Raw genomic sequence first — 23,813 nt, 5'->3', positions numbered from 1 at the left:
TCACTCACTGGGGCTGGTCTGCAGAAGCCACAGAGCCGTGGCCCGGCTCTCTCTCCCTGCCTCCTTGGCCCTGCCCAGTGAGGGGACACTTGCCAGGGTCATTTCATTCCCCTCTTCTACTACACTCAGACACAGCCACCAAAGTAGCTTATTCTAGACTTAGCAGACCTGAGCGGGGAAGGTCTCAGGTACAACCCAGTCAGGGTATTTAGAGCCCTTTGGTCAGGAAGTCCTCCCTTGGATCTAACCACTGCCCCCAGGCTGCCAACATAATTAAGGCCCTCCTGTCACCGGCCCCTGGCCTGTAAAAGGAATTGCTAAGGATGCCCTTCAAGTCCCTTGCAGTTTTTGGAATCAGACAAGTATGGGTCTGAATCCACTCCCAAAGCTGGATGGCCTTGGGCAAATCACCCAACTTCTCTGAGCCTCAACTGCTTCATCTGTGAAAGGGGCACAGTGACACCAGCTGCCTTACAGGGTTGTTACAGGCACCCACAAGCCATCTACAAATGGCCAGGCCTGGAGCTTGCCACTCAGCCAGGCACGGTCGACACTTTGATCCAGGTACCCAAATCAAAGCCAGTCTGCTCTGCTCCCGCATTAAACCCTGCAGCTACCACTCTCCTCACAAGAAGCTTCTAGACATCCCACTTGCCTTGACATTCAAGGTTTCCCAGAGCCTGGGCACAATCTAACGCCAGCTCCCACCCCAACCTGAAGTGTTACCAAGGACCTAAGGTATACCCCTGCCCCTCCTTCCTCTCCCCCACGGTCCACACCCAGGGCCGATGCTCCCTCTTCCAAGAAGTCTTCCGTGACCTCGCCAGCCCACGCTGACGCTCTTCTCAAGTTCCCCTAGCCCACAAATTCAGCTCTTGACATTTTCCACCTGGCAGCCACAGTTCCATTTTCACAAGCTCCCTGAGGCCAAGGGCCACCCACACTCACCAGCTGCTTGTTGAAATTCTGGACGCACTGTTCAAACTGCTCATCCTTTGTCTCATCCGCCTTCCCCAGTTTCTGGAGGACCTGCCAAGGCAGAGGGGGAAAGAAAGTGTGTTACTCTGAGAAGAGAAGTGGTCAAACCAAGAGGGCCCTGTCACCGATACTGCAGACCCCTCCCCACCCCAGCCAGGGTCGGGACTGGGAGGCCCATGGCCAATATCACCCAGCCCAGGGCACCGGGACCATCAGAGGTCTTGTGGCTGCTGCGACCCCCAAGGGCAGGACTGAGACCCTCTTCATCCTCTACACAGGGCTCACCCATCAGTCAAGAGGAGGAACTTAGGACAGACTTGCTGTAGTAACCGAAACAGCAGTATGAGGGGTCGGGCGCCCCTCCTAGCTGACCTTACACTGCACCCCTGGGTGCTCCCCCCCAACCCTGGCAGCTGAACATGAGGGGGCCAGTAGGGGCAGCCCCACCTCCCCACATGACTCCTTTTCCTGGGCCCAAGGCTCATAAATACCAGACGGAGGGGCAGGGAAGTGACCGCCCCAGGACCAGGAGGGCAGGGAGGGTGGCTGGGCGTCAGGCTCTTGCGGTCCCTGGGAGTCAGCTCCCAATCTGACCAGAGTTTCAGTTGTGACCCATTCTAGCCCATATTTAGACTCCCTCCCACCCCTGGCACTCACACTGGCACACGTGCATTCACACACACAGGCACACAAGGGCACACACACGTGGGCTCATGGCCACACACTCTACTCCCCAAATCCCGGAAGCAGACTCGCCCCTCTGTGAGTCACAGCTGTCCCTTCTCAGCTGTGTCAGCAGAGAGGGCATTGAGGACACAGATGGAGAGGTGGGTGGGTAAAGGCAGAGAGAGAGAGAGAGAGAGAGAGACCCAAGGCCGAGAGAGGGGGGAAAGATCTAGAAAAAGAGGGAGCCGGACCAGGAGCCTGAGAGGAAGCCCTGGCCCACCAGGTTCTCCCAGACTCCCCTCTCCCAGCTTCTGTCCCTCCAATCCCAGAGTTCTCTATGGGCAGAGAGAGAGCGCGACAATAAAGAAGCAAGGAAGGGTGAGGGCAATGGGAAGACAGCAGAGAAAAACATGAGATGGGGGTACAGGAAGGGGCTACTGAGGGAGACAGGAGGTGGGGTGTGCAGGGGTAGAGGGAGGCAAAGACGGCCCTCCACAGGCCTGGGCAGGCAAGCAAAAAGGACAACACCGCGACGATGGTCGGCAGAGACGGCGGCCAAGACCCAACAAGAATAACAAGTCAGCAGGTGGTAGTGGGTGAGGGTGGCAGGTGGAGGAGACAAACAGGTGGGCCCCTGGCAGGGATGAGTACCAGATGGGGCTGGAATGCCAGGCCAGGGTCCTAGACCGAGGGATGCCCAGTCCCAGAACACAGCCTGGACCCTTCCCACCCCTGACTGACCCTAGGATGGCCTGTGCTGCCCCGCTCCCCCTCCCCCAGCTGCCCAGGAGCCAGGGCGAGGCCAGTCAGCTCTCAGACCCTCTCTCTCATCATGCAATGCATTCGGCCATCTCTTGCCAAACGCCCGCTCTGTGCCCAGCCCTGTTCATCTCTGCTGGGTCAGCAAATCATTCAGACGTGTGCCCAGTCCCAAGAGAGAGGGAGGTACATGAGTCTGCGGGAGCCCAGGTTGGAGATCCCATCCAGGCCGGGCAATCAAGGAAGACTTCCAGGGGGAAGGGGCAGCTCAGATGGAGGGGAGAGCTTGCAGCAAAGGCGAGGAGGACCAGAAAGATGAGGTCCGTTACCAGGGAATTTCAAGTCGCTCAAGATGACTAAAGGTCGCAAAGGATGGAGAGGAAAGGTGAGAGTGGCGGGTGCGGGGGCAGCGGCGCACACTGGGGAGCAGCCCGCCAACAACTTTGTGCTACAACAGTCAGGACACTCCATGGGCGAAGTGCAGCTGGATGCCAAGGGCCGACAAGGGACTGAGAGGAGAAAAGCAAAACCACGAGCAGGAAAACGGGCACTTTGGAACTTCCCTGGCAGTCCCATGGTTAAGACTCTGCGCTTCCAATGCATGGCGGGAGCACAGGTTTGATCCCTGGTCAGGGAACTAAGATCCCACATGCCGCACAGTGTGGCCAAGAAAAGATTTTTAAAAAGAAGAATTAAGTAAAAGAAAGAAAACGGGCACTTCCCTCAATCCACAGGCTCCCCATTCCCCTGGCAGCCACATCCAGCTGGCCCCATGGGAACAGGGTGGAGCTGTGGGGATGCCCAGCCCACTCGACACTGAGCACAGGTAGGTGACTCACCCCATCAACGCCCACCCCACAGCCCCGCCACCTCCAGAGAAAGAAATGGACCACCAGGTGGGAAAGAACCTGCAGAAGTCAGCAGGGGCCACTGGAGCAAACCATCAGGCAGGAGAACTGGAAAGTGAGCCTGTCCACCCCCTGCCTCTCCTTCTCCCTGAGGAGATGCCCTCCATCAGTGGAGTCACCAGTGCCCGCCCGGCTATCAGGGCTCCTGAGAACGCCAAGGCCCCAATGTACACACAGACATGCACACCTGGCCCCAGGCATCCAACACAGCTGTGGGTTTCCCCCAGCCAGCGGAAGCCACCAGAGAGAGCTTCAGGCCTCGAGAAAGAGGCCAGCCATGGTGAGACTACACCAAGTGGTGAGAAGAACCCTGAGAAAAGGGACTCTGACCATGTCTCTCAACCTCAAGTGCCTTGTCGGAAAATAAAAAGGACGTTAGTGGGCTTCCCTGGTGGCGCTGTTGTTAAGAATCCATCTGCCAATGCAGGGGACACGGGTTCGAGCCCTGGTTGGGGAAGATCCCACATGCTGCGGAGCAACTAAGCCCGCGAGCCACAACTACTGAAGCCCGCACACCTAGAGCCTGTGCTTCGCAACAAAAGAAGCCACCGCAATGAGAAGCCTGCGCACCTCAACGAAGAGTAGTCCCTGCTCGCCGCAACTAGAGAAAGCCCGTGCACAGCAACAAAGACCCAATGCAACAAAGTAATTAATTAATTTTTTTTTAAATAAAGGACATTAGCGCCCACCTTAAGGCTCATGTCTGTAAAACATCTCTGTACCTGGCCCATAGTAGGTACCCAAGTACAGGTGATTCCCTAAAAGACTTTCAGAACAGCCTTCACACAGTTGATGGCTGGACCTGACACAAACCCACCCTCCCAGTCCAGACAGATGGCATCCCAAGATGTCAGACAGAAGTCACGTGCACACACTCTGTACCTGAACGCAAGGGCATGCATGTGCACACAGCAGACTCCTATTCATCCTCCAAAACCTTGCTCAGGCGCCACCTCCTCTGTGAAGCTGCCCCTGCCCTTTCCCTCCTCCACCCCACTCTGTACCACTTAGGGCCTGCACCAACTCTCCTCATTGCCTGAGTGTCTGCCTCTGGCCTTGCCCAAGCCTGCACAGCCTGAGATCGAGGACAGTGTCCAGCCCTCTCTGTGTCCCCAGCTCCGTTACAGGGCTGGGCACAGGGTCGACACAAAACTCGTTCTCATCTGAGCTTTGAACTTTGAGATCAGAGTCTTGAACTTGAACAAAACAGTCCACTTCTCGGTTTCCTGTTATGCAAAATGAGAGGGTCGTGTATGGAAAGTCCTCAGCCTGACACGCAGAGAGCTCACCATGAAGGTGGCTGTTAGGATCAGGGTGAGATCTGGCATTCACACGAGGTCTGGTCTTGGGTAACGTGTGTTGGCTCCAGTGGGTCCCAGCCCTGCAAAGTCAGTGTGGAGGGCGGTGACCAGCACGGCTCCATGTGACCTCAGGCTAACTGCTTAACTCGCTACACCTCAGTGCCTGCCTCTGACACGGGAGTAACTGTACCCACGGCACCGTCGAGGCTCAGGGCATCGCCCAGTGAGTGTGTGCTGGCCTTGGCCTTGTTTATTGCTCACTGTACCCATCCCACTTTACAGACAAGGCGAGGAGGGTACACAGCCTGGGTCCTCGTCCTCAGGGGGAGCTCCCAGTGTGGCTACTGGGGGAAAAACAAGCTGGGCACCACCTGCCCCAGGCCAGGGACCAGGACAAAATTTGCTGCAGTAAAGCTCCACAGCACCGATGGCTACCTGTCTGCCACCCTCCATAGCTGGGCCTCCTGCCACGCCCCAGACACTGGGGAAGAGGCCTTTCTGACCAGCCTCTGGGGTGCCCAGACTGCACCCGATCACCCTGCCACCTAAAAGCCGCCGGGCCATGCCCGATCTGTCCCCACCCCCACAGAGGCCCCAGGGTGGCTCTGTCCAGCCCTCACATACACAAGCTCACAGCCCTCTCCTCGCCGAGAGTGGAGCCCCAGACTCTCCTGTGTCACGCTAAGCACACGCTCGTCATGCATGTCTCCCCTGTAATAAACAAAGGGGAGCCTTTTGGACGATGCGACAGATGACACCAAGGTCGCAGCTGCTCAGCCCAAGCCCAGCGGTCCAGGAAGCCTTATCGGTGCCACCCCGTCTGCTCTCACCACATCCTCAGTGCAGCTAGATAGCAGAGGGTACGGAGAGCCTCGGAAGGACCAGCCCCAGGCAGGGCAGAAAAAGGAGAGCTGGTGGCAGAACGAACCTCCCCGACAGCGTCCATGGGTCAGCCTGTCCGGGCTGGGCTGTGACCCAGGGCCAGGGGCCCCTCCCTGGGTGGGGCAGGAGGCTCACAGGACACGGCTGAGTGCCTCTAAGTGCCAGGGCTCAGCGACAGCATCCTGTGGCCGGGGTGCTGCAGGGGGAGGGGGGTGCCCCTTCCCCAGCCCCTCTCACGGCCCAGAGGCCTCGTCCGGGCCATCTCGCCAGGCCACCTCCTCTCCTCCTGGATGGCCAGTGGCCCCAGGGGACAGACCAGCTGTGCCACACACCCGGCCACCAAACCCAGAAGAACAGAAAGGGCACCCGGGGCCAGTCTCGTTCGAACTAGGGACCAATTATCGCTCACTGCCCACCGAGCACAGCACTTTACAGACACCACGGGCCCCCTCCTCACAGGGAAGTGTCCTTGGCTCCACGCGACAGATGGCAGGCAAATCAGGACACACAGCCTAGGGCCTCACAGTCAGGCGTGAGCACAGGGCTGCTCCCAAGCTCCAGACTGGAGGAGGGGCACCCAGCAGACCTGGCCCCCTGCAAGCCACCCCAGCCCAGCCAACACTGCGCAGGGGAGCAAGCGTGCAGGCACTCACCCCTCGGCTGACCCCAGGGGTCCCGCTTGGACCCCTCCCTCCTCCCAGAGCATGGCCCGCCCCCTGCATGTGTGGGACACATGCCCACATCTGAACATGCAGCACAGGGCTGGCAAGAAAAGCCCAGCCCAGGGGCCCAGGACGGAAGCCCTTGTCCCCAGGCTCTGGACCAGGCTAGAAAAGCCCTTCTAGAGACCAGCAGAGATGGAGACCTCCTCCAGCCTCCCCCAGCACCTGGAGCCCTCACGCTCACACACACAGAGGAGCGTTCAGCTCCCCCGGGCACCCACCACCCAGCCGCTGAGACCCCAGCAGGCCTTCACCTTCCTCATCATCTCCTCCGGCACCTCCACGGCCACGGCCTCGGTTGAGGCTGGTCACGGAATGAGCTGCGCCCGGGCGGCTGGGCCTCACCACTGCACTTCCTCCTCCGGGCAGGGCCTGCGGTCAGGGGACCACAGCGACAGGATGCACGTCCTTGCAGCCTCACAGAGGCTCCCGGGCAGGCAGGGGCACACAGACAGACAGGCAGATGGGCAGGTGGAAGGCCAGGCTTTCCCAGGGGTCACACAGCAGGGACCCATTCGGATGGAGACACGCCAAGAGGCAAAAATGAAGAGGTGGCCATCAGAATTGGGCCCAAGGCCACCTGGTGGCTGGAGCTGCCCCCTCCCAGGATATTCTGCCCCAACTTTCCACAGCCTCAGGGTCTCTGGCTCATTCCCCGACACCCTGGGGTGACCCCCTGACTCCTGCCCGACGGCTCCATCCTCTGTTCCAAACAGCGGGATGGGCCGGCTTCATGGTCCTCAAGCCCAGATGCTGCCCGGGCCCCCCGGGCCCCCTGTGATGGACGACTGTCCCCACACTCCTCCCAACCCTCTAGTAACCTAGGAGCCAGGTGGGCAGGGCCTCAGCAGAGCAAGGAGGGAGAGGGGAGAGGTAAGCCCCAGCCCACCAGGCACGGCCACATTGCAGAGGCCCCCTCCTGACTTCTAGTTTGAAATATAACCCACATAAATGGCAAAACAAGTTGAAAGAAGAGTACAACAGACTGCTCTCTGCCCTTCCCCAAACTCACCAATTGTTACCACAGGCCACAATTTTTCTCTCTTTCTCTCTACTGAAACAGTTTAGTTCGTTTGTTTGTATGTCAGCCCAACCACTGGAAAGTAGGCTGCAAACATCATGACCCTGTACCCCAAGTCCTTCACCCCTAACGACGTTGGCACATTTACGTCGGCACATTTCCAAGAATAAGAATGTTCTCCTAAATCCCCGTGGTACCATGGCACCCCCGATGTTTACTCTTTACTTATTACTATTACCCAATATATGTCCATATACAAACATGCCTAGTTGTCCCCCAAATCTCCCTTAGGTCTGGGTTATTTGTTTTTTGATCTGGGATCCAAACACAGTTCATAATTCACACATTGCTTTTTTTTTTTAATTGAAGTATTGTTGACTTTCAATGTTGTGTTAATTTCTGCTGTAGAGCAAATTGATTCAGTTATACATATGTATACTTTTTCATATTCTTTTCCATTATGGTTTATCACAGGCTATTGAATATAGTTCCCTGTGCTATACAGTAGGAACTTGTTTATCCCTCCTTTATATAATAGTTTGCATCTGCTAATCCCAAACTCCGAATCCATCCCTCCCCCTCTCCACCCTGGCAACCACAAGTCTGTTCTCTATGTCTGTGAGTCTGTTTCTGTTTCGTAGATATGTTCATTTGTGTCATATTTAGATTCCACATATAAGTGATATCTCTTTCTGACTTACTTCACTTAGTACACACTTTGCTTTTTATTGTCATGTCTCCTGTCTCCTTTAGTCTAAAATATTCCCCCACATACCTATTCACTGTACATATTTGTTTCTCTTTCAACATATTGACATTTTTTTTATTGTAGTACAGTTGATTTACAATGTTGTGTTAGTTTCAGGTGTACAGCACAGTGATTCAGTTATACATATATATCTATTCTTTTTCAGATCATTTTCCCTTATAGGTTATTACAAAATACTGAGTATGGTTCCCTGGGCCACACATTTTTTAAGAGTACAAACCAGTCCCATGGAGCATGCCCTACACTCCAGATTCATCTGCTCATTCCCTCATGATTAAGTCCAGGTTAAACATTGTTTTGGCAAGCATACTACAGAGGTAATGTGTCCTTCAACAGCATCACCTCAGGATGCCCCCTGCTTCCAGTGCTGAGCTTGACCACTTGGTCGGGCAGTGTTTGCCAGACCTCTGCCGTAGAGATGACTTGTCCCTAGATAATTAACTAGTCATCTGAAAAGCGATACATCGCCACTGTGTGACTGTCCATGGCCAATAACTTTTTACCCGATGTCTTTATGTCCATTTAATACTTTACTACTCAAAGTGGGGTCCACGGACCAGCGGCATCACAGCCCTCTGGGAGCCCGGCAGAAATACAGAATTTCAGGCTCCACCCCAGACCTGCTGGATTCGACGACGCATTTTAACAAGTCCCCTAGGGCTCTGCGTGCATTAAAGTCTGAGAAGCTCTGTGCCTCTCATCTTTGCCTAACCAACTGTTATCGCGGGCTTCTATCACCTCCTCTATATTACCTGGCGTGCTATAAGAAGTCCTTCCCCTGGTCTCGCCTTTATGGGGATATTGTTATGGACTCTTGCCTCCGTTTTGCATTCAATGTGCTATAGTCTATTACCATCATTATTCTTTTTCACGCTCAAACTGTCCTAAATTCTGCCAGTGGGAGCCTGTGGACACGCCTCCACTAGTCTTTGAGCACTTCCTTGCTTCCTGACACTACGAGATGCTCCAGGCTCAGCGGGTCCCTGCCCGGGCCCTAGAATCAGCCATTCCTCCAAGAAGCCCAGGGTCCCTTTAGGGGAGACGTGTGCTCACTGCTTCTAGGCGTCCGGTTCCTAGGTCTTTCTTTTCATCTTTATGCCAGGCCTAGAGCTATGTATTCTCACCACCACTTTAGAGATGAGAAAAGGAAGGAATTTGGCCACAGGGCAAAGAAGGAGCAGAGCCAGGACCCCGTGGCTGAGCAAGTGTGGCCCAGATCTCGTCTGCTGTGGAAAGTGAGCTAGACTCAAGGCCCTGCAGCTGCCCACTGGGTCCGTCCCTGCCGAGGCCGAGGCCACACCACCCAGTGACTGAGCCCTGGGGATGCAGAGGCGATGGGCTCCTCCGACAGTCGACCCTAGCCCAGGGATGCCCTGCTGGCCTGGCCGAACCCTTCTTGGCACTGTGCAGCCGTCTGGACCCCTTGGGCCTCTTCTTCCAGTGGGCCTTGGCACCCCCATTTCATGAATGAGAATGAGACAGCCTGGGACCGGGGACCCTTTGCTGCAATGCTTGCACCTGGACATACCTCTCCACGAGCAACAAAATATAAAGAAACTATATGGGATTAAAAGTAACTGCGTGCATGCACAGTTGGGGCAAAATTATGGACAAAAGATACAAAGAGACCAAAAAACCCAGCTGCCACTTTTGAAGAGCCCGGAGCAAAAGCAGGGGGTCAGGAGCAAAAGCAGGGTACTGCGCATGCCCCCTGCACACAGCACCCCCAAGGGGGTGGGCAAAGCACCTCAGCCACCCCTCCGGCCAGACCCCTGGACACACCTCTACCCTCACCCCATATAAGGAACAAGCTCTCCCCCCTCAGGAAGCAAGCGAGCAAGGGAAGCTGTTGTGTGTTCTCGCTCCCACCAGCTGCAGCGGAGGGGGTGGGGGGAGGGCCCGTAAAGCCTTGCCTGAATTTCTGGTCTGGCCCCTAGTCAGTTTCTATTGCTTGCGGAAGGCCAAGAACCCCGGTCTGTATCAAGGAGACTGTGGGCCGGCCAGGGCTGGACCCAGGGCTCCTGACTCCTGGGTCCTTTTCCCTGGCTGCCGCTCCTGGGCTGCAGCCCCTGCCCCCGGCTGGCCGGTGACTACACCAAGGCTGCCTCTCCCGCCGAGGGCCCGTGAACTCACTCACGCAGACGCATCAGGCACCTCTGCCTCCAGAACCACAGTGCTCACGCCCAAGGCTGGCGATCTGCTGGCCAGTGTGACACGGCTACAGCCCCAGAGCGGCCGCTGCACCCTGGCGTTGGGTGGGCACCAGGCAGAGAGCGGCTAGAATAAGGGGTCTGGTCTCCCTGGCCAGGCTGTGACCGGTAGCGGTGGGGAGCGGCTCAGGCTCCTGCCTGGGAGCAGAGCCCAGGGCCCGGAAAGCCGGCCCAGAGCACAAGTCTTCCAGAACACATGGCAAGGGGCCTCCAACAGCACTCCTCAGCCCTCCTGCGGTGCCAGGCTGGCCATACATCAGGCCCAGCCGGACAACTTCCCCAACAGGCGATGACTTTTTAAGAAAGATAAATGTTAAAACGCCGGCCTTGGGCAAGAGCCAGGAACAGCATTCCAACCCCAGCAGGCAAGAATGCCCCCCAACGCAGGCCCATGTGCACACTCGCGTGTCCGCGTGCCGGTGCTTGCCCACGTGTCTGCACACAGCCCCACACACGCTCCGGGACACGGCTCCTGCCCCGGCCCTTCAGTCGCCTCCGGACACAGGAGGAAGGTGGCAGGAACCACACGGAGGCCACAGAGCCAGGCGAGAAGCAGAGCGGAGGCCCGGAGACGGTGTGGAAGAAGAATCCGTAATGCAGAAGGGAGCTGGGGAGAAAACCAGAGAAAGGGAAAGCAACAGTCTCCCAGGGGGGCAAGCCAGGCTCCAGGCCCGGGAAGGGCCACCTCTGGGCCGGCGGGTCTCAGGAGAGGGCGTCCCAACTCCAGCTCCCTCTCCCCAGCCCGGCACACACGCAGGGCTGCCCCCAAGAGACAGCCCCCTTCCCTGGTTCCTCTGTGCCCCCATCTTTGCTCGGCACCTCCGTCACCCCAGGCTGGCTGGAGGAGGTGACAGGAGAGGCTGCCACCCGCCTTCCTTTCAGGGGAAGTCTGTGAGCTCAGCTCACACCCGGGGCGGGTACCCCTCACCATCGGATGTCATCTCCCAGCCATGCACCCGCCCAGCCAAGCTCCCCATGGACTGCATCTGCCCCTCCTTCGAAGCTCCACAAAGATCATAGTGCAAGGCATGACCCCAGGGAGCCCTGGCCAAGGACCCAACTTGAGGGGGGCCCACCACCCCTGACACTGCCTTACAGGTGGGCTCATATCACCAGGACATCCCAAGGTGTGACTGTTGGTCCCATGTTACAGATGAAGAAACAGGCTCAGAGAGGTCACTCAGCTAATGAGTGGCAGAGCCAGGACCCCGAACCTGATGGATTTCAAAACCGAAACCCAACTTGTGATTCTTTTTTTTTTTTCTTTTGGCCGCACCACTGGGCTTGCAGGATCTTAGTTCCCCAACCAGTGATTGAACCCGGGCCCTCAGGGCAGTGAAAGCTCGGAGTCCTAACCACTGGACCGCCAGGGAAATCCCTCAACTTGTGATCCATAAACAGGGATACAGAGCCGCCTGGGGGTAACAGGAAGCGTGTCTGTTTACTACAAAAGATTCCTGCTCCACCTTGCAGCGTTCCAAAAATTTGACTGGTAAAGAAACCACTTTTGTGACATAAGCGGCACAGATTGTGTATTAGAATGCAAAGTTTGCAAACATTTTTGCAATGAAATACAAAACTGAAAAACATTTCCAGGTTCCCCTCCCAAGCCTCCCTGAAGCGCCAGGGCCTCACCCCACTTGGTGACCTATTTTTCTTCCCAAGTCCTCATGTTCTGGAAGTCGCTATCCCCTGACACCAGTTCACAGAGACTCATCATCCTTTCCTGTGGGCCCTGGTAAGAACGGCTGACCGACTAAGGAAGCCAACGGGCCTTTCTTGGGAAACTGTCACTCTAAAATTATCTCCTTCCTCTTTTAGTGATTCTTCCTTTCCTTTAGAAAGACTGGCGAGAGTGAAAAGTGATGTTTGGTTTTCTTTTTTTACGTCCTTAACTGGTACACAAACACTTGGCCGCCATGTATGTCAGACCCACAACGGCGCCTTGAAATACGACAGTCTGGTCGAAACCAGTTTACTTACTCCCAGGTAAGGAGTTTCCAGATGATTCCAGCCAAGAAACCCTGCCCTCCTCTCCTCTCTCCCCTCCCCTCCCTGGAAGCCTGAAATTCCAGCCTGTTCAGCAGATAAGCCAGTGGCCAGAAGCCAGAGCAGGGCCACCCTGACCCCAGAGGAAGCTAGGGTGGGCTGTGGTGGGTGCAGGAGGCTGGAACAGCCCAGAACAGAGCACCGGGGAGCAGAGGCAGCAGGGGCCAAAGTTGGGATGGGGAAGGGGTTGGGGGGTGCTGGGAGGGGCGGGGCTGGGCTGGGCCTGTGCGGGGCGGAGGCAGCCACAGATCAGACGCAGCTGCTAATCCAAAGGCGTCCGGAGAGCCTTACGAGCATTCGCTAAATCCCATGAGAGGGAGGTATTCAGATGAGGAAACTTGAGGCCTGGGACTTCCCTGGCGGTCCAGTGGTTAGGGCTCCACGCTTCCACTGCAGGGGCCCTGGGTTCCATCCCTAGTCGGGGAGCTAAGATCCCTCATGCCACGCGGTGTGGCCAAAAAAAAAAAAAAGTATTATAGATAACTATCAGGCAGTAAATTAATAAAAATATGTTGTAGAAAGAAAAAAACACCAGAACTTGAGGCCTAATGCCCCTGGTCTCAGGGCTAAGTAAACAGGAGCTAGAATCTGAACCTGGCCATTGGTTCCCAAACAAAATGGCTCTAAAGGAGCCCCTTTCCTCGCAGGGAGGACCTGGGAGGGGGTCAGCCCACATGGGGTGCCCTGGAGCCCCAAGGGGGCATAGGAGGGGGCCCAGGCTTGGTCATGACTGGCTCCCCTCTCCTCAGGAACCACCCGCCAGTCTGAGCCCATTCCTGGATGTCCACAGAACCAGAACCAGAAGCAGGCCTCCATGTGGGTAGGAGGGCTTCTGGAAGGGCCGGTGCTCCAAGGGGGAGGCCTGTCCAGTGGCAATGGAAGTCTCTGAACAAACACACAGCAGGGCACGGAGAGGGCGGGGCTCAGGGACGTGACCTCTGTGACCTGATGAAGGAGCGAGACCACACCAGGCAGAGGGCACAGCAAGTGCAAAGGCCCTGGGGTGGGAAGAGCAGGCCAGAGTGTGAAAGAGGGCAAGAGGGCAGGTGTAGGAGGAAGATGCCTTGCACACAGGTGCCGAGCCCTTCGCATGGAAGGAAGTACTATTATTATCCCCACTTTGCAGACATGGAAACTGAGGCACTGCCTTAAAAACTCCCCAGGGTCACACAGCCAGCCAGCGGGGTGGTTAGGATCCAAAGCCCGAGCCTGGCTCCAGAGGCTAGACCCTCCAACCACTGCACAAACTGCCTTGGCAGCCAGGGCCAGGCCACAGGGCTTTGAAACTCCAGCGGGGGTAGGAGGCTCTGGAGAGCTGTGCCCAGGCGGCTGTGTGGGAACAGACTGCAGAGCAGGTTGGAGCAGGGAGCCCACTTGGGTGACTACAGTGACCCAGGTGAGAGGCAATGATGGTTTAGGGCCAAGACAGGAAATGGCGAGAAGTGCTCAAGGATGGGGGGACAGGGAGAAAACTGAGGGGGATGCCAGGTTTGAGCGACAAGAGGGAAGGAGCCTGAATCACCCGAGGTGGGGACACCTGGGGGTCACAGTGAGTCTGAGGTCCCCAGAGGTGTCGGAAGGCAGGTAGGCGGGGCCAGGGGGCCAGGGCTCACCTTTCTGAGCCCTGAGCCCCATCAGTAAACCCAGCCAAGACCTCACGGGGGTATAAGGATGAAGTGGGGCTGTGAGGCTAAGAGGGTCCAGCACAGAGCAGGGGCTGGCTTCCCCCTGTCCCTTTACCCCTATGTCGACCTGGGATTCCTCCCACCCAAGCCAGAAAGCTCTAGCAGCCGTTGCCACCTCGTTCCCTCACCTCTACCACCCCTCCGGCCCACACATCCCTTTCCTGTGCCTGGTGCCTGGCGCCCCAAGCACCTGCTCGCCATGACTCACTCGGGCTTACACACAGCATTGCACGGCAGCCAGCCCACCTCCCGTTCCTGGTCCCACCACCCTCAGCAGCCTCCTCCCCCTGGCTCTGCAGGGGCCCTGCCAGCCCCACCACCATTACCCTGACCCCTGGTAAAAGGGTAAACTGGTAAAGGCCCCCTGGAGCCCAAACAGCGGCTCAGAGTACTGGCCTCTGACGACCCACAAGCAGCCCTGATGGGCCTTGCTATCTGACATCCCAGCGCTGAGCCCAGGATGCCGCCCACTCTACAGAGGGGTCAGGCAGGGCTCCCAGCCACAAGGTCACCCGCCGGCCACTTGCTTCCGTGCTGGGTGGGGCCAGCAGAGGACGTGCACAGCCCCGCCCTGCGCCCAGCCCTCCACACCACCTGTTCTGAGACATCAGCTCCACCCACCCCAGCCACTGCCGGCCCACCTGTCCCCTCCATGCGAGTGTGGGTGCTATTCTCAGCCCCAGGCGCCACGACGCCGGCCATCAGCAGAGGGGTGGAATCTGCCCCTCCAGCCCAGCCACCTCCCACCAGCCCCTCATCAGCTGCTTGCTGGGCTCCCTGGGGGAACAGCCTGTGTGGAGAAGCAGCAAAGCACGAGCCCAGCCCCCAACTCAGCAGAGCACAGAGCCAGAGCCAGGCCAGGGGAGGTGAAGGTCTCGCCTCCACCCACCTGCCTGGGGCCAAGCAAAGGTCTGACGGGGCAGGACCACGGCCACCTCCACGATATTCATCAGGAAACCACTTCCCTACTGATGCCAGGCCAAGCCGGCCCTTCACATCACCTCCTCCAGGCAGCCTTCCCTGACCCCCACCCCAGGCACAAGGCTTCACTCATTCCTCTGAATGCCCTCGGCCCTTTGCCTATGTCTGTTTGGCCTCAATGTGCAACCAGGCTATTCATTCATTTTACCACTCGGAATCCTCCATGGCCACATCTGTGGACCTGGAACTATTAAAGAGTACCTAAAGGACATAAGACATGTGGTATTTTTTCCCAACATGTTAGTGCTTTTATTTTGGTTATTGTTGTTATTTTTGTCACTCAAAGGAGTTGATGCCCAGAGTCAGCTTTAAATAGCTCCACCCAGTCCTGCCAAGTGCAGACACATGCCCTGCCCACAACACAGCACGGGGGAGGGCCGGCTCCCTCCCCCCTAGCCCCACCTCTCCCCACCCCGGCCCTGTGGTCCCTCCCAGGCCCTCGGCTGCCCCGGAGCTGTCCTAAGGGCTCCCCTAACGCAGCCCTGGCCTGATTCCAAGTTGCCACTACCGGTGAGGACACCCCACTTTGCAGATGCAGAATCGAAGGCTGGGGACTCACTGGTACAGGGCCCCAGAGCAGAAGAGGGGGCCAGGGCCAGTGCCACTGCTTTCCACTAGAGCAGGGGCTGGGGGAAGGCTGCGACGGGGCTGGGAGGGGCTGGAGGGGAGCATAGTCAGAGCAAGGGCGAAGACCAGGGTGCGGGAAACAAGAGGGGCCCAGAGTGGGAGTCCGGCGGTGGCCCCGCCCCTGGCAGAGGCGCTGACTGCCAGCGGGCAAGAGGGCTTTCCCAGGCTCCCTCCTGCTAACCCTGCACAACTGGTCTTGGGCTGCGGCGGGGTAGAGAAATACTGTGGGCAGGGAGGGGCCTGAGGGGGAGGCACTGGTCCTCCCAGCCCAGCAGATGCAGGAAATCAGCACACGGGGGACAGGAGCTGGGGCCTCCCCCTGCCAGCCTGGAGACCACAGGGGACAATGCAGGGGCCGCCAGAGGTCTGGGCAGGTCACCACCCAGGGTCCCACCTCTACCCTGAAAGGCGGGAGGTCAGGACCAAGTGAGCGCGAAAGGCCCCTCCATCTGACTTCCCAGGGTTGGGACAGAGCATCAGCCCTGGAGTCTATCTTGCTAAGGAGGTCTTCAGGGTCTGACCCACGTCCCTCCCTGAGAAGAGCTGAGGCAGTGTGGACACGGAGGGGTAGCAGAGACTCCCCACACCCACCCACAAAAGAGGGCCCTGGCCCCCAGAAATCACAGCCAGTGCCAGCTCACCGTCTGGGCCTGCTGCAGAGGTTGCTCACACCCACCTGTCCCTTTCCTCCCCCAGGGCCCGCTTTCCCAGGAGAAACACAGTTCAACAGTAAGGGAAAGCTGAGCTGGCAGTCAGAGTTACCCACTTCCTTTTTAAAAAAAACACAAAATCACAGCAATGTGCCAAAGGAGGAGAGCAGAAAAGAGCAGCGCAGGGCATGGCCTGGGGTGGACGCCCAGCCCCAGACCCCAGGAGCTCAGCTCCTGGCCAGCCCATGCTGCAGCTCTGGACACTTCTGGAGCATCTAAATGCTGGAAGACACTCCTGCTGCTTACAGGGAGACGGAATAGGGGTCGGGGGAGGCCTAAAAGTGGTGGGAAGGGGTCCACGGTGTCACCTGGCCCCCGCCGGGCCCTCTCTGGGCAACACGTTCCCCTTCCTTCCTCCCACGAGGCCTCACCATCTGGATCGCAAGCTGAGCCTGGATGGTTCCACCACTGCTGGGCCAAGGCTGGCCCGGACTTGGGCAGGATGGCCCAACTGGACACACACGGAGGGCATGGGCACAGCTGAACACCCCACATCCGCCAAGGCGCCTCAGTACCCCCACCCCACCCGAGAGCTGGAACCCCAACCTTCAGTGTCCTCGGCTGTGAAATGGAGACACCTCTTCCCCCGTTAAATCCTCACATGCGGGGAAACCGAGGCTCAGAGGGGACAGGTAACTTGCCCAAGGTCAAGCGCTTGGGAGGAGCAGGGCTGGGATTTGAACGTGGGCCTTCCACCTGCCACGCTATGTAAGCTGCTCCGAGAAGCCTTTTCCATCCCTCGTGCACGGGAGCCTCTAAGTGCCTACTGTGTGCGGGTGTCAGGATCACACATTCACAGCGGGACCAGCCTCCACCACTGAAGACTCGGGTCTAGCAGGGAGGACGGTCATCCCATTGTATGGAGGAGCAAATCGAAATAAGAAGGCGAGAGTAACTGGCCCAAGTCCCCAGTGGAGGGGAGGGGGCAGGAGCTCGGATCCGGGCTGCAGGATGTGGGTGTGGCCTCTCCTGGTCTCTCACCTCCACCAACAGCGCACACAGTGGGACAGCGTGACCCGACGGTGCACTGACTCAAAGCTGGGACGCAGGAATCAGGTTCTGTCCTGCTGCTGACCATGGGTTTCCCAGGGTGCTGACTCAGCTCTCCCAGGCGGCCCTGCAGCCCTGCACCCACGCCTCAGCTTCCTCAGTGCAGTACCAGGATGGCCCCCACCTGGTCCACCAGACCCACAGGAAGGGCCCAGGACCCCCCTTGGCTGTGGCCCCTGCCAGGCCTATGGTCCCCTCCACCAGGAGGCCTGGGTGGCAGGGACACACACACACACACACACACACACACACACACACACACACACACACACACACACAACTTATAAACTAGCTCCTGGCTTAGTTTATATTTCAAACCACAATATTTTCATCCTGTCCCAGTTTCAGCAAATGCACCCAATTAATTGTGGATTCTATTTCTCCGTTTAGATCGACTCCACTTGTATTCCTGGCCATTAACTCCTCCTCAAGTCTCCCCTCCCCTCCCCCGCCGTGGGATTCCCCTCCCTCCCCAACTCTGTTTTCAATCTGCACTCAGGTCTCTCTCTACCTGAGGCTGCCCCTGGGAGTCAAGTCAGGACAGTTCCTTCCACATCCGACCCTGACCCTCTGGAGTCCCGTGATTCCTGCATGAAGCCAGGTTCCCCCACCTGCCTGGTGGAGTCATGGGGGATCCCAGGGGCCATGTGGAAAGTCCCAAGGTGGCTCTGCAGGGTCACCTTCTCCTCTAGCAGGCCAGCCCCCCGCCCCCATACACACCACACACACACACACACACAACGCTCCCCAGGTGTTCGCCCCACAAAGGCAGCCCCCACCCACTGATTTTTTTTTTTTTTTTTTGCGGTACGTGGGCCTCCCACTGCTGTGGCCTCTCCCGTTGCGGAGCACAGGCTCCGGACATGCAGGCCCAGTGGCCACGGCTCACAGGCCCAGGCGCTCCGCGGCATGTGGGATCTTCCCGGACCAGGGCACAAACCCGTGTCCCCTGTATCGGTAGGCGGATTCTCAACCACTGCGCCACCAGGGAAGCCCCCCACCCACTGATTTTTAATGGAAAACATTTCAGCATTCACATTTGCACTACAAGAATCTCTTCCAAGCATCCTCCAACCACCCTCTCCCAGCTCAGGGATGGCGGTGGCAGCTCCCAGGAAAGGCCAACCTGGGGCCAAGTCCAAGACTGGGAGGGAGGAAATCCCAGGGCTTCCCTGAGCTCCAGTGTTCTCATCTGCCAAGTGGAACCATAATGCAGTCCCGCCGACCTCATAGGTCATTGAGAGGAACAAATGAAAAACAGCAAGTGGGAGGGTTCTCAGTAAACCGCAAAATGCCACGGAGATGCTAACCCTGACCTCCCCTCCAGAATCATCCAGACCCAGCGGGACCCAGCAGAACTCAGCTCCACCATTATCACTTACAGGAGTCCTGGAGTTCACCTTCCCTCACTGGGAGGGGCATCTTATGCTTCCCAGGTCCTAGGTGGGCAACTGAGGCTCGGTGGCCGAGCCAGGGTTCAGCCCACATCTCTCAAGCCCCAGCTCTCTCTGCTGTGCATTGGGTTCCTCGAATGAACGAATGAATGAATGATGGGAGACCCCTCACCTATGTCCCCAGGTCCCTCCCCTCATTAGGCCCCTCAACCCAGCCCACCTGGAACTGTTTGCCCTCGCCCCACCCATTCAATCAAGCTCCAGCTCAGGGGGGCTCTGGCTTCCCTCCTGGGGGAGGCAACACCACCCCTCCCGATTTAGTGTTTTCAGCCTATGCAGGAAAGAAAGGAAACAAAAATGCACTGCAGTTCAATTTCAAGAATCCGGTCATCAGAACACAAAAGCCAGAATGGTCCCTACCTGCGGGTTCCCAGGGGTTCCCCAAGATGCTCCCTGGAACAGAACCTGTGCGTCCTCCCCGCCAGGCACTGATGGCATCACTTCCTCCACCACCACCAGACACTGGGCACTGATCATGTTCCTTCCTCCTGGACCCTCTCCACAAGCCCGTGGGCAGGAACTCCCATTCCCGTTTACAGAGGAGGAAATAGGGGCTCAGAGAGGGCGTGACTTGCCCAGGACCCCAGAGCAGGTGGGTGGTCACCGGGGTCATGCTCCCTTCTCTCTGTCCAGGTCTGTTTTTCTCCCGCACTCACCCCAACCTCCTTCCTCCCCTTCCCTTGTTCAGTCTCTCTTTGACTCTTGCCCACCTGCCAGGGATCCTGGGCCCAGTTCAGCACCCTCACCCACTCCATCACCCACATCTGGCCCCGAGATAGTTACTGACAGGCTGGAGGACACGACTTGAGAGAGGTGATACCGTCTCGGAGCAGAGAAGTAGGGGCGGCCACATGGGGCTGGGGTGGGAGCAGCAGGGAGACCCCTCGGGCCAGCTTTCCCTGGGCCAGGTCTGTCCTCAGTGCCCAGCGACGGGACCCGGCTTGCCAGGGCTCCAGCATGTTGGTCGCAGTCCTGGGGAGAGGCCGAGGTGACCAAAAGGTCCAAAGAAAGTAGCAGCAGCTGTCGGAAAAAGGGCTGGCAAGGCGCTCCCGTCACCCCAGCCGCCTTCCAGCCCCACGGCCCCTGCAAAGTTCCTCAAGCAGAGGCCTGGGCGGAGCCCTGGACCCCTCACCAGCCAGCCACTGGCCCTGAGACCATGCACACAATGCTGCCTTACGGCCGTGCACTCCTCGCCCTGCAGTCTGCACTCCGAGCCAGCGTTCCCACCAGCTGGCATGACCCCTCGTCCTCTGAGGACCCTCCCCGGCTCTGATCCAACACCTAGGGGACGCCCCACTTGGCCATCTGGTCTGGCCTCAAAGGGCGGAGCACACTGGGGTGCCTTGAACAGGGGTGAGCTGGCCCACTGACCCCTCCCAGCTGTCCAGCTCGACAGGCTTGGCAGTGTCATCCCCTCCGCAGTGTCACCTTGTGGCCTCAAAGCAGAGAGAAGCAGGTTTGCACATACTGGGAGGAGGTACAGGATGTTCAGCAGCCTTTCCAGGAAGGCTGTGACCCCAGCCCTGATGGAGTGGACTCCAGGATGGCAGCCCTGCCCCAGACCCCGCCCCCCGTACCTTCCTGGGCACAGCTGGATTCTAACCTAACCCAGGTCACTCCCTCAAGAGGAGATGCCACTTCCTCCAAGCAGTCTTCCCTGACTGCTCAGGCCTGATGGGAGGCTCCTCAGGACCCCAGTGTCCTTCCCGTCACCTCCCCCCAGTGCTGTGATGGGCACTGGGTGTGGGGCTGGGAGCTCCTGGAGGGCAGGGGCCAGCTCTTCTCCTCCTAGTGCCCTCAGCCCTCAGACCTCAGCCCTCTGGCCCACAACGGGCAGGCCACGAAGGAGAGAATGACAAGGGGAAGAAGAGCTAATTCGGCGCCAGAAGTCCAGGCATTTAAAGTGAGGAGCCAGCTCTGATGTCCCTACAAAGGTGCCCTGGGGGCTCCAGGATGGGGGGGGGGCTTGCAGGGCCTCTGAGGGCCCGAGCGCCCCAGCTCCACTGGCAGTGACAACAGCGACAAGTCCCTGCCCCCAGCACTGCGGTGGCTGCTGCTGGCTGCCGCCCACTCACTCCCAGCCCCTGGGGCTCAGCCCCCGCCTTACTGCGGCCCTTGCACTGCAGAGGCAGCGATGTCTGCAAGCTCGCCCCCTGTCCACAGAGCAGGGACAGCAGCAGAGACCCAGCCGGTCACCCCAGGTACAGCATGGGGGGGACAGGGCTCACATGTCCACTCCCAGGGGCACCATGGACAGGTCTCAGCACCCAGGGCCGATGCCCACCCCCAAGGCTCCAAACCCACCCTCCACCAGCGCCGTGGCCCCAACCCCACCCCCTCTGCCATGGCACTGGGCCCTGGGGTCAGGGACTGGGGCTGAAGGTGAGGTCCAGGAGGCAGAGGGAAGAGGCCCAGCCGACAGCAAGCCCCAGTGGGTCTGAGGGCAGCAGCGAGTCTCAGGTCTAGCAAATCACACAGACCCCCAGGTCAGGGATCCCCGGCACCCCGATCACCTCAAAGCTTTCTCAGGTCAGAGGAGGACCCCTGCAGACGGCCCAGGCCAACCCTTCTTTGGCATTTGGCCCGAGGCCAAGGAGGGCTCCCCAGCAGGGCCCCAGCCCACTCCTGAGAACTCGAGTGTCTGGGCCCAAGCACTGCAGCCCCAGGCTCAGGGTAGCACCATCACAGCCCTGAGACATTTTACCGCCGGAGAAGGTTCTAAGCAGCGATGCCCAGGGGTCCCTCGGAATGGCCTGTGCCAGGGCCGGCTGCGGCCCCTGCACCTGACCCCAAAACCTGGGCTCTGATGCCTCCTGTGCTCTCTGGGGGCCTGAAATGCAGCAGCCACATCGCCCTTCCCCCTCCCACCCTACACCCTGAACCCAGGGCCTCCCGGACCTCTGCCAGCCGTCAGCCCGCCTCCACCTGCCTGAAGAATCCAAGCATCCCGTCAACAAGGAAGCACTGAGCACCTACTGTGTGCAGAGCTGGGGGCACCACCGCTACTGCAGCAGGCAGGGCCCACTCTTGTGGAGCAGATATTCTAGGGGGCTTGCCCCAGGCCACCACGGGCCTGCTTCAAGCCTGGACCCAGGAGAGCAGCCAACAACACCCCGGCTCCAGGCGGCCAGTCCACAGGGTGGGCAGCAAACTGCCCCAGGGCACTGGGCCCCAGACTTTTAGATTCCACACCAGGAAAATCTTCCCTGTGTGTGTGTGTGTGTGTGTGTGTGCGCGCGCGCGCGCGCGCGCGCGCGTGTTTTTTTCGGCCAGTGTGTATGTGTGTGTGTGTGTGTTTTGTGGGAAGGGGGGGTGCGGTCAGCATTATGACTATTTCCTCCCCCAAAACATTAAGAAACCACCAGAATTACCATCATTTCATAAAAGAAACACTGTTGCAACAATACGAACAAAAGTAGATACAATCTCAGGATAAAGGGTGTTCCTTCATATTGAGTAAAGCGGATTCAGCTTTCATATTTGGGAAAACACACACACATCACCTCGTTTGTCCTCACTTGCAGGTATGAACTCCTGTCCCTAGACTTGCCTCAGGAAACCCCAGGCTGTCCCCTCACCCCAGGGCCCACCAAACACCCCCAAAACAGAAAGGCCACATCCCAAAGTATAAGCTTAGACCCCACGTGGGGACCCAGGGGCAGACAAGCAGCCCCAGATCTAATTTAATGGTGGGGAACATCTTGGGACGAAAATCTGTCAAATGACACCCCGCCCCCCCAGACAGGCCTTCCCTCCTGGATAGAGATCCGCATCTTATTTGCATGATCTGGGCCTTCCCCGTGGCCTGAGGGCCTACTCACCAAGGAAGAGGTAGCACCCCGGACAGTGGACCAGGACAGCTCATGGGCAAGTCACACCACTGCTCTGAGCCTCAGTTTCTTCATCTGCTGAATGGGTATCATAATGACCTCCCCTGCTTGCAGTGTGGATGAGAATTTTCACCAAGCATCTGGCACTCAGCAGGTGTGCAACAAACCAGGTTTTTTTTTTTTTTTTTTGCGGTACGCGGGCCTCTCACTGTTGTGGCCTCTCCCGTTGCGGAGCACAGGCTCCGGACCCACAGGCTCAGCGGCCATGGCTCACGGGCCCAGCCGCTCCACGGCATGTGGGATCTTCCCGGACCGGGACACGAACCCACGTCCCCTGCATCGGCAGGCGGACTCTCAACCACTGCGCCACCAGGGAAGCCCCCAAACCAGGTTATTTTTAAGTTAATATTTGACAAAGTCTTCCCTTGGGACAGGAAGAGCCTGCCTTTCTCTTCTCAATTCCCCAGCCCTGACCCCTGCCAGCCCTTAGCACTAAGCCAGCTTCGCTGCCCGGTCCAGAACCATGTGTCCTCTTTGGGAGGTGGCAGCCTCTTTGGGGAGGCCCCAGGAGCCCCAGATGCCAGCCAGGTCCCACGAGGCATGCCCCATCCCCAGTACAAGAACCACCAGCCCTGCCCTTCACTTGTGTCCATTTAATCCACACAGCACTCTCTGTAGCTCTCACCACTGACTTCCGCTGAGGAAACTGAGGCTCAGAGAGGTCAATGTGACCTGCCCAAAGGTAGTAACGTGTGGGAAGGGATTCAAACCCAGCTCCCTAGAGAGTGGCTGCCACCACCCTGAGTCGCTGCTTCATGTGAAAATCTTTTAAGTGGTCCTCCCCGGGATGGGCCGTCTTTGGTGTCTCCCTCCTCCTCTTTTATGGGCCCCTCCCACCTCCTATTACATCCTGGGTGAGAGCCCCTGCCCACAAAGAAGCCCTGGCCTGCACTGTCAGTGCCTTCAGCCCTGGTGTCCTTTTCTTTGCATTTTTAATCCCAAAAGGAGACTTGCCAAAAAAGGAGCTTTAGTGACTTCCCTGGCGGTCCAGTGGTTAAGACTCCATGCTTCCAATGCAGGGGGCACAGGTTCAATCCCTGGTCAGGGAGCTAAGATCCCACATGCCACGCAAAAAAAAAAAAAAAAAAAGGAGCTTTAGAAAACCACATAGCAGGGTGACATCAAACAGGAAGGCATCATCCCCCAGATGC

The 23,813-nt window shown here is 58.1% G+C and overlaps 1 protein-coding gene across 15 annotated transcripts in view; it reads right to left on the bottom strand.

The window, feature by feature from the left end:
* The window catches only part of BIN1 (bridging integrator 1), a 55,790-nt gene that overhangs the window by 26,176 nt on the left and 5,801 nt on the right, over positions 1-23,813 (bottom strand). For 14 of the 15 annotated variants that reach the window (XM_049712169.1, XM_049712170.1, XM_033400125.2 and 11 more), the window contains exon 2: positions 949-1,029. In XM_049712169.1, coding sequence (XP_049568126.1) covers positions 949-1,029 — 81 coding nt within the window. Of the gene's footprint in view, positions 1-948; positions 1,030-6,470; positions 6,727-23,813 lie in introns of those variants that run through there. The other variant, XM_033400131.2, reaches the window with a different exon arrangement.

The sequence above is a fragment of the Orcinus orca genome, chromosome 7 (assembly GCF_937001465.1).
Source record: "Orcinus orca chromosome 7, mOrcOrc1.1, whole genome shotgun sequence".
Lineage (NCBI taxonomy): Eukaryota > Metazoa > Chordata > Mammalia > Artiodactyla > Delphinidae > Orcinus > Orcinus orca.
This window is presented reverse-complemented; position numbering and strand designations above follow the sequence as displayed.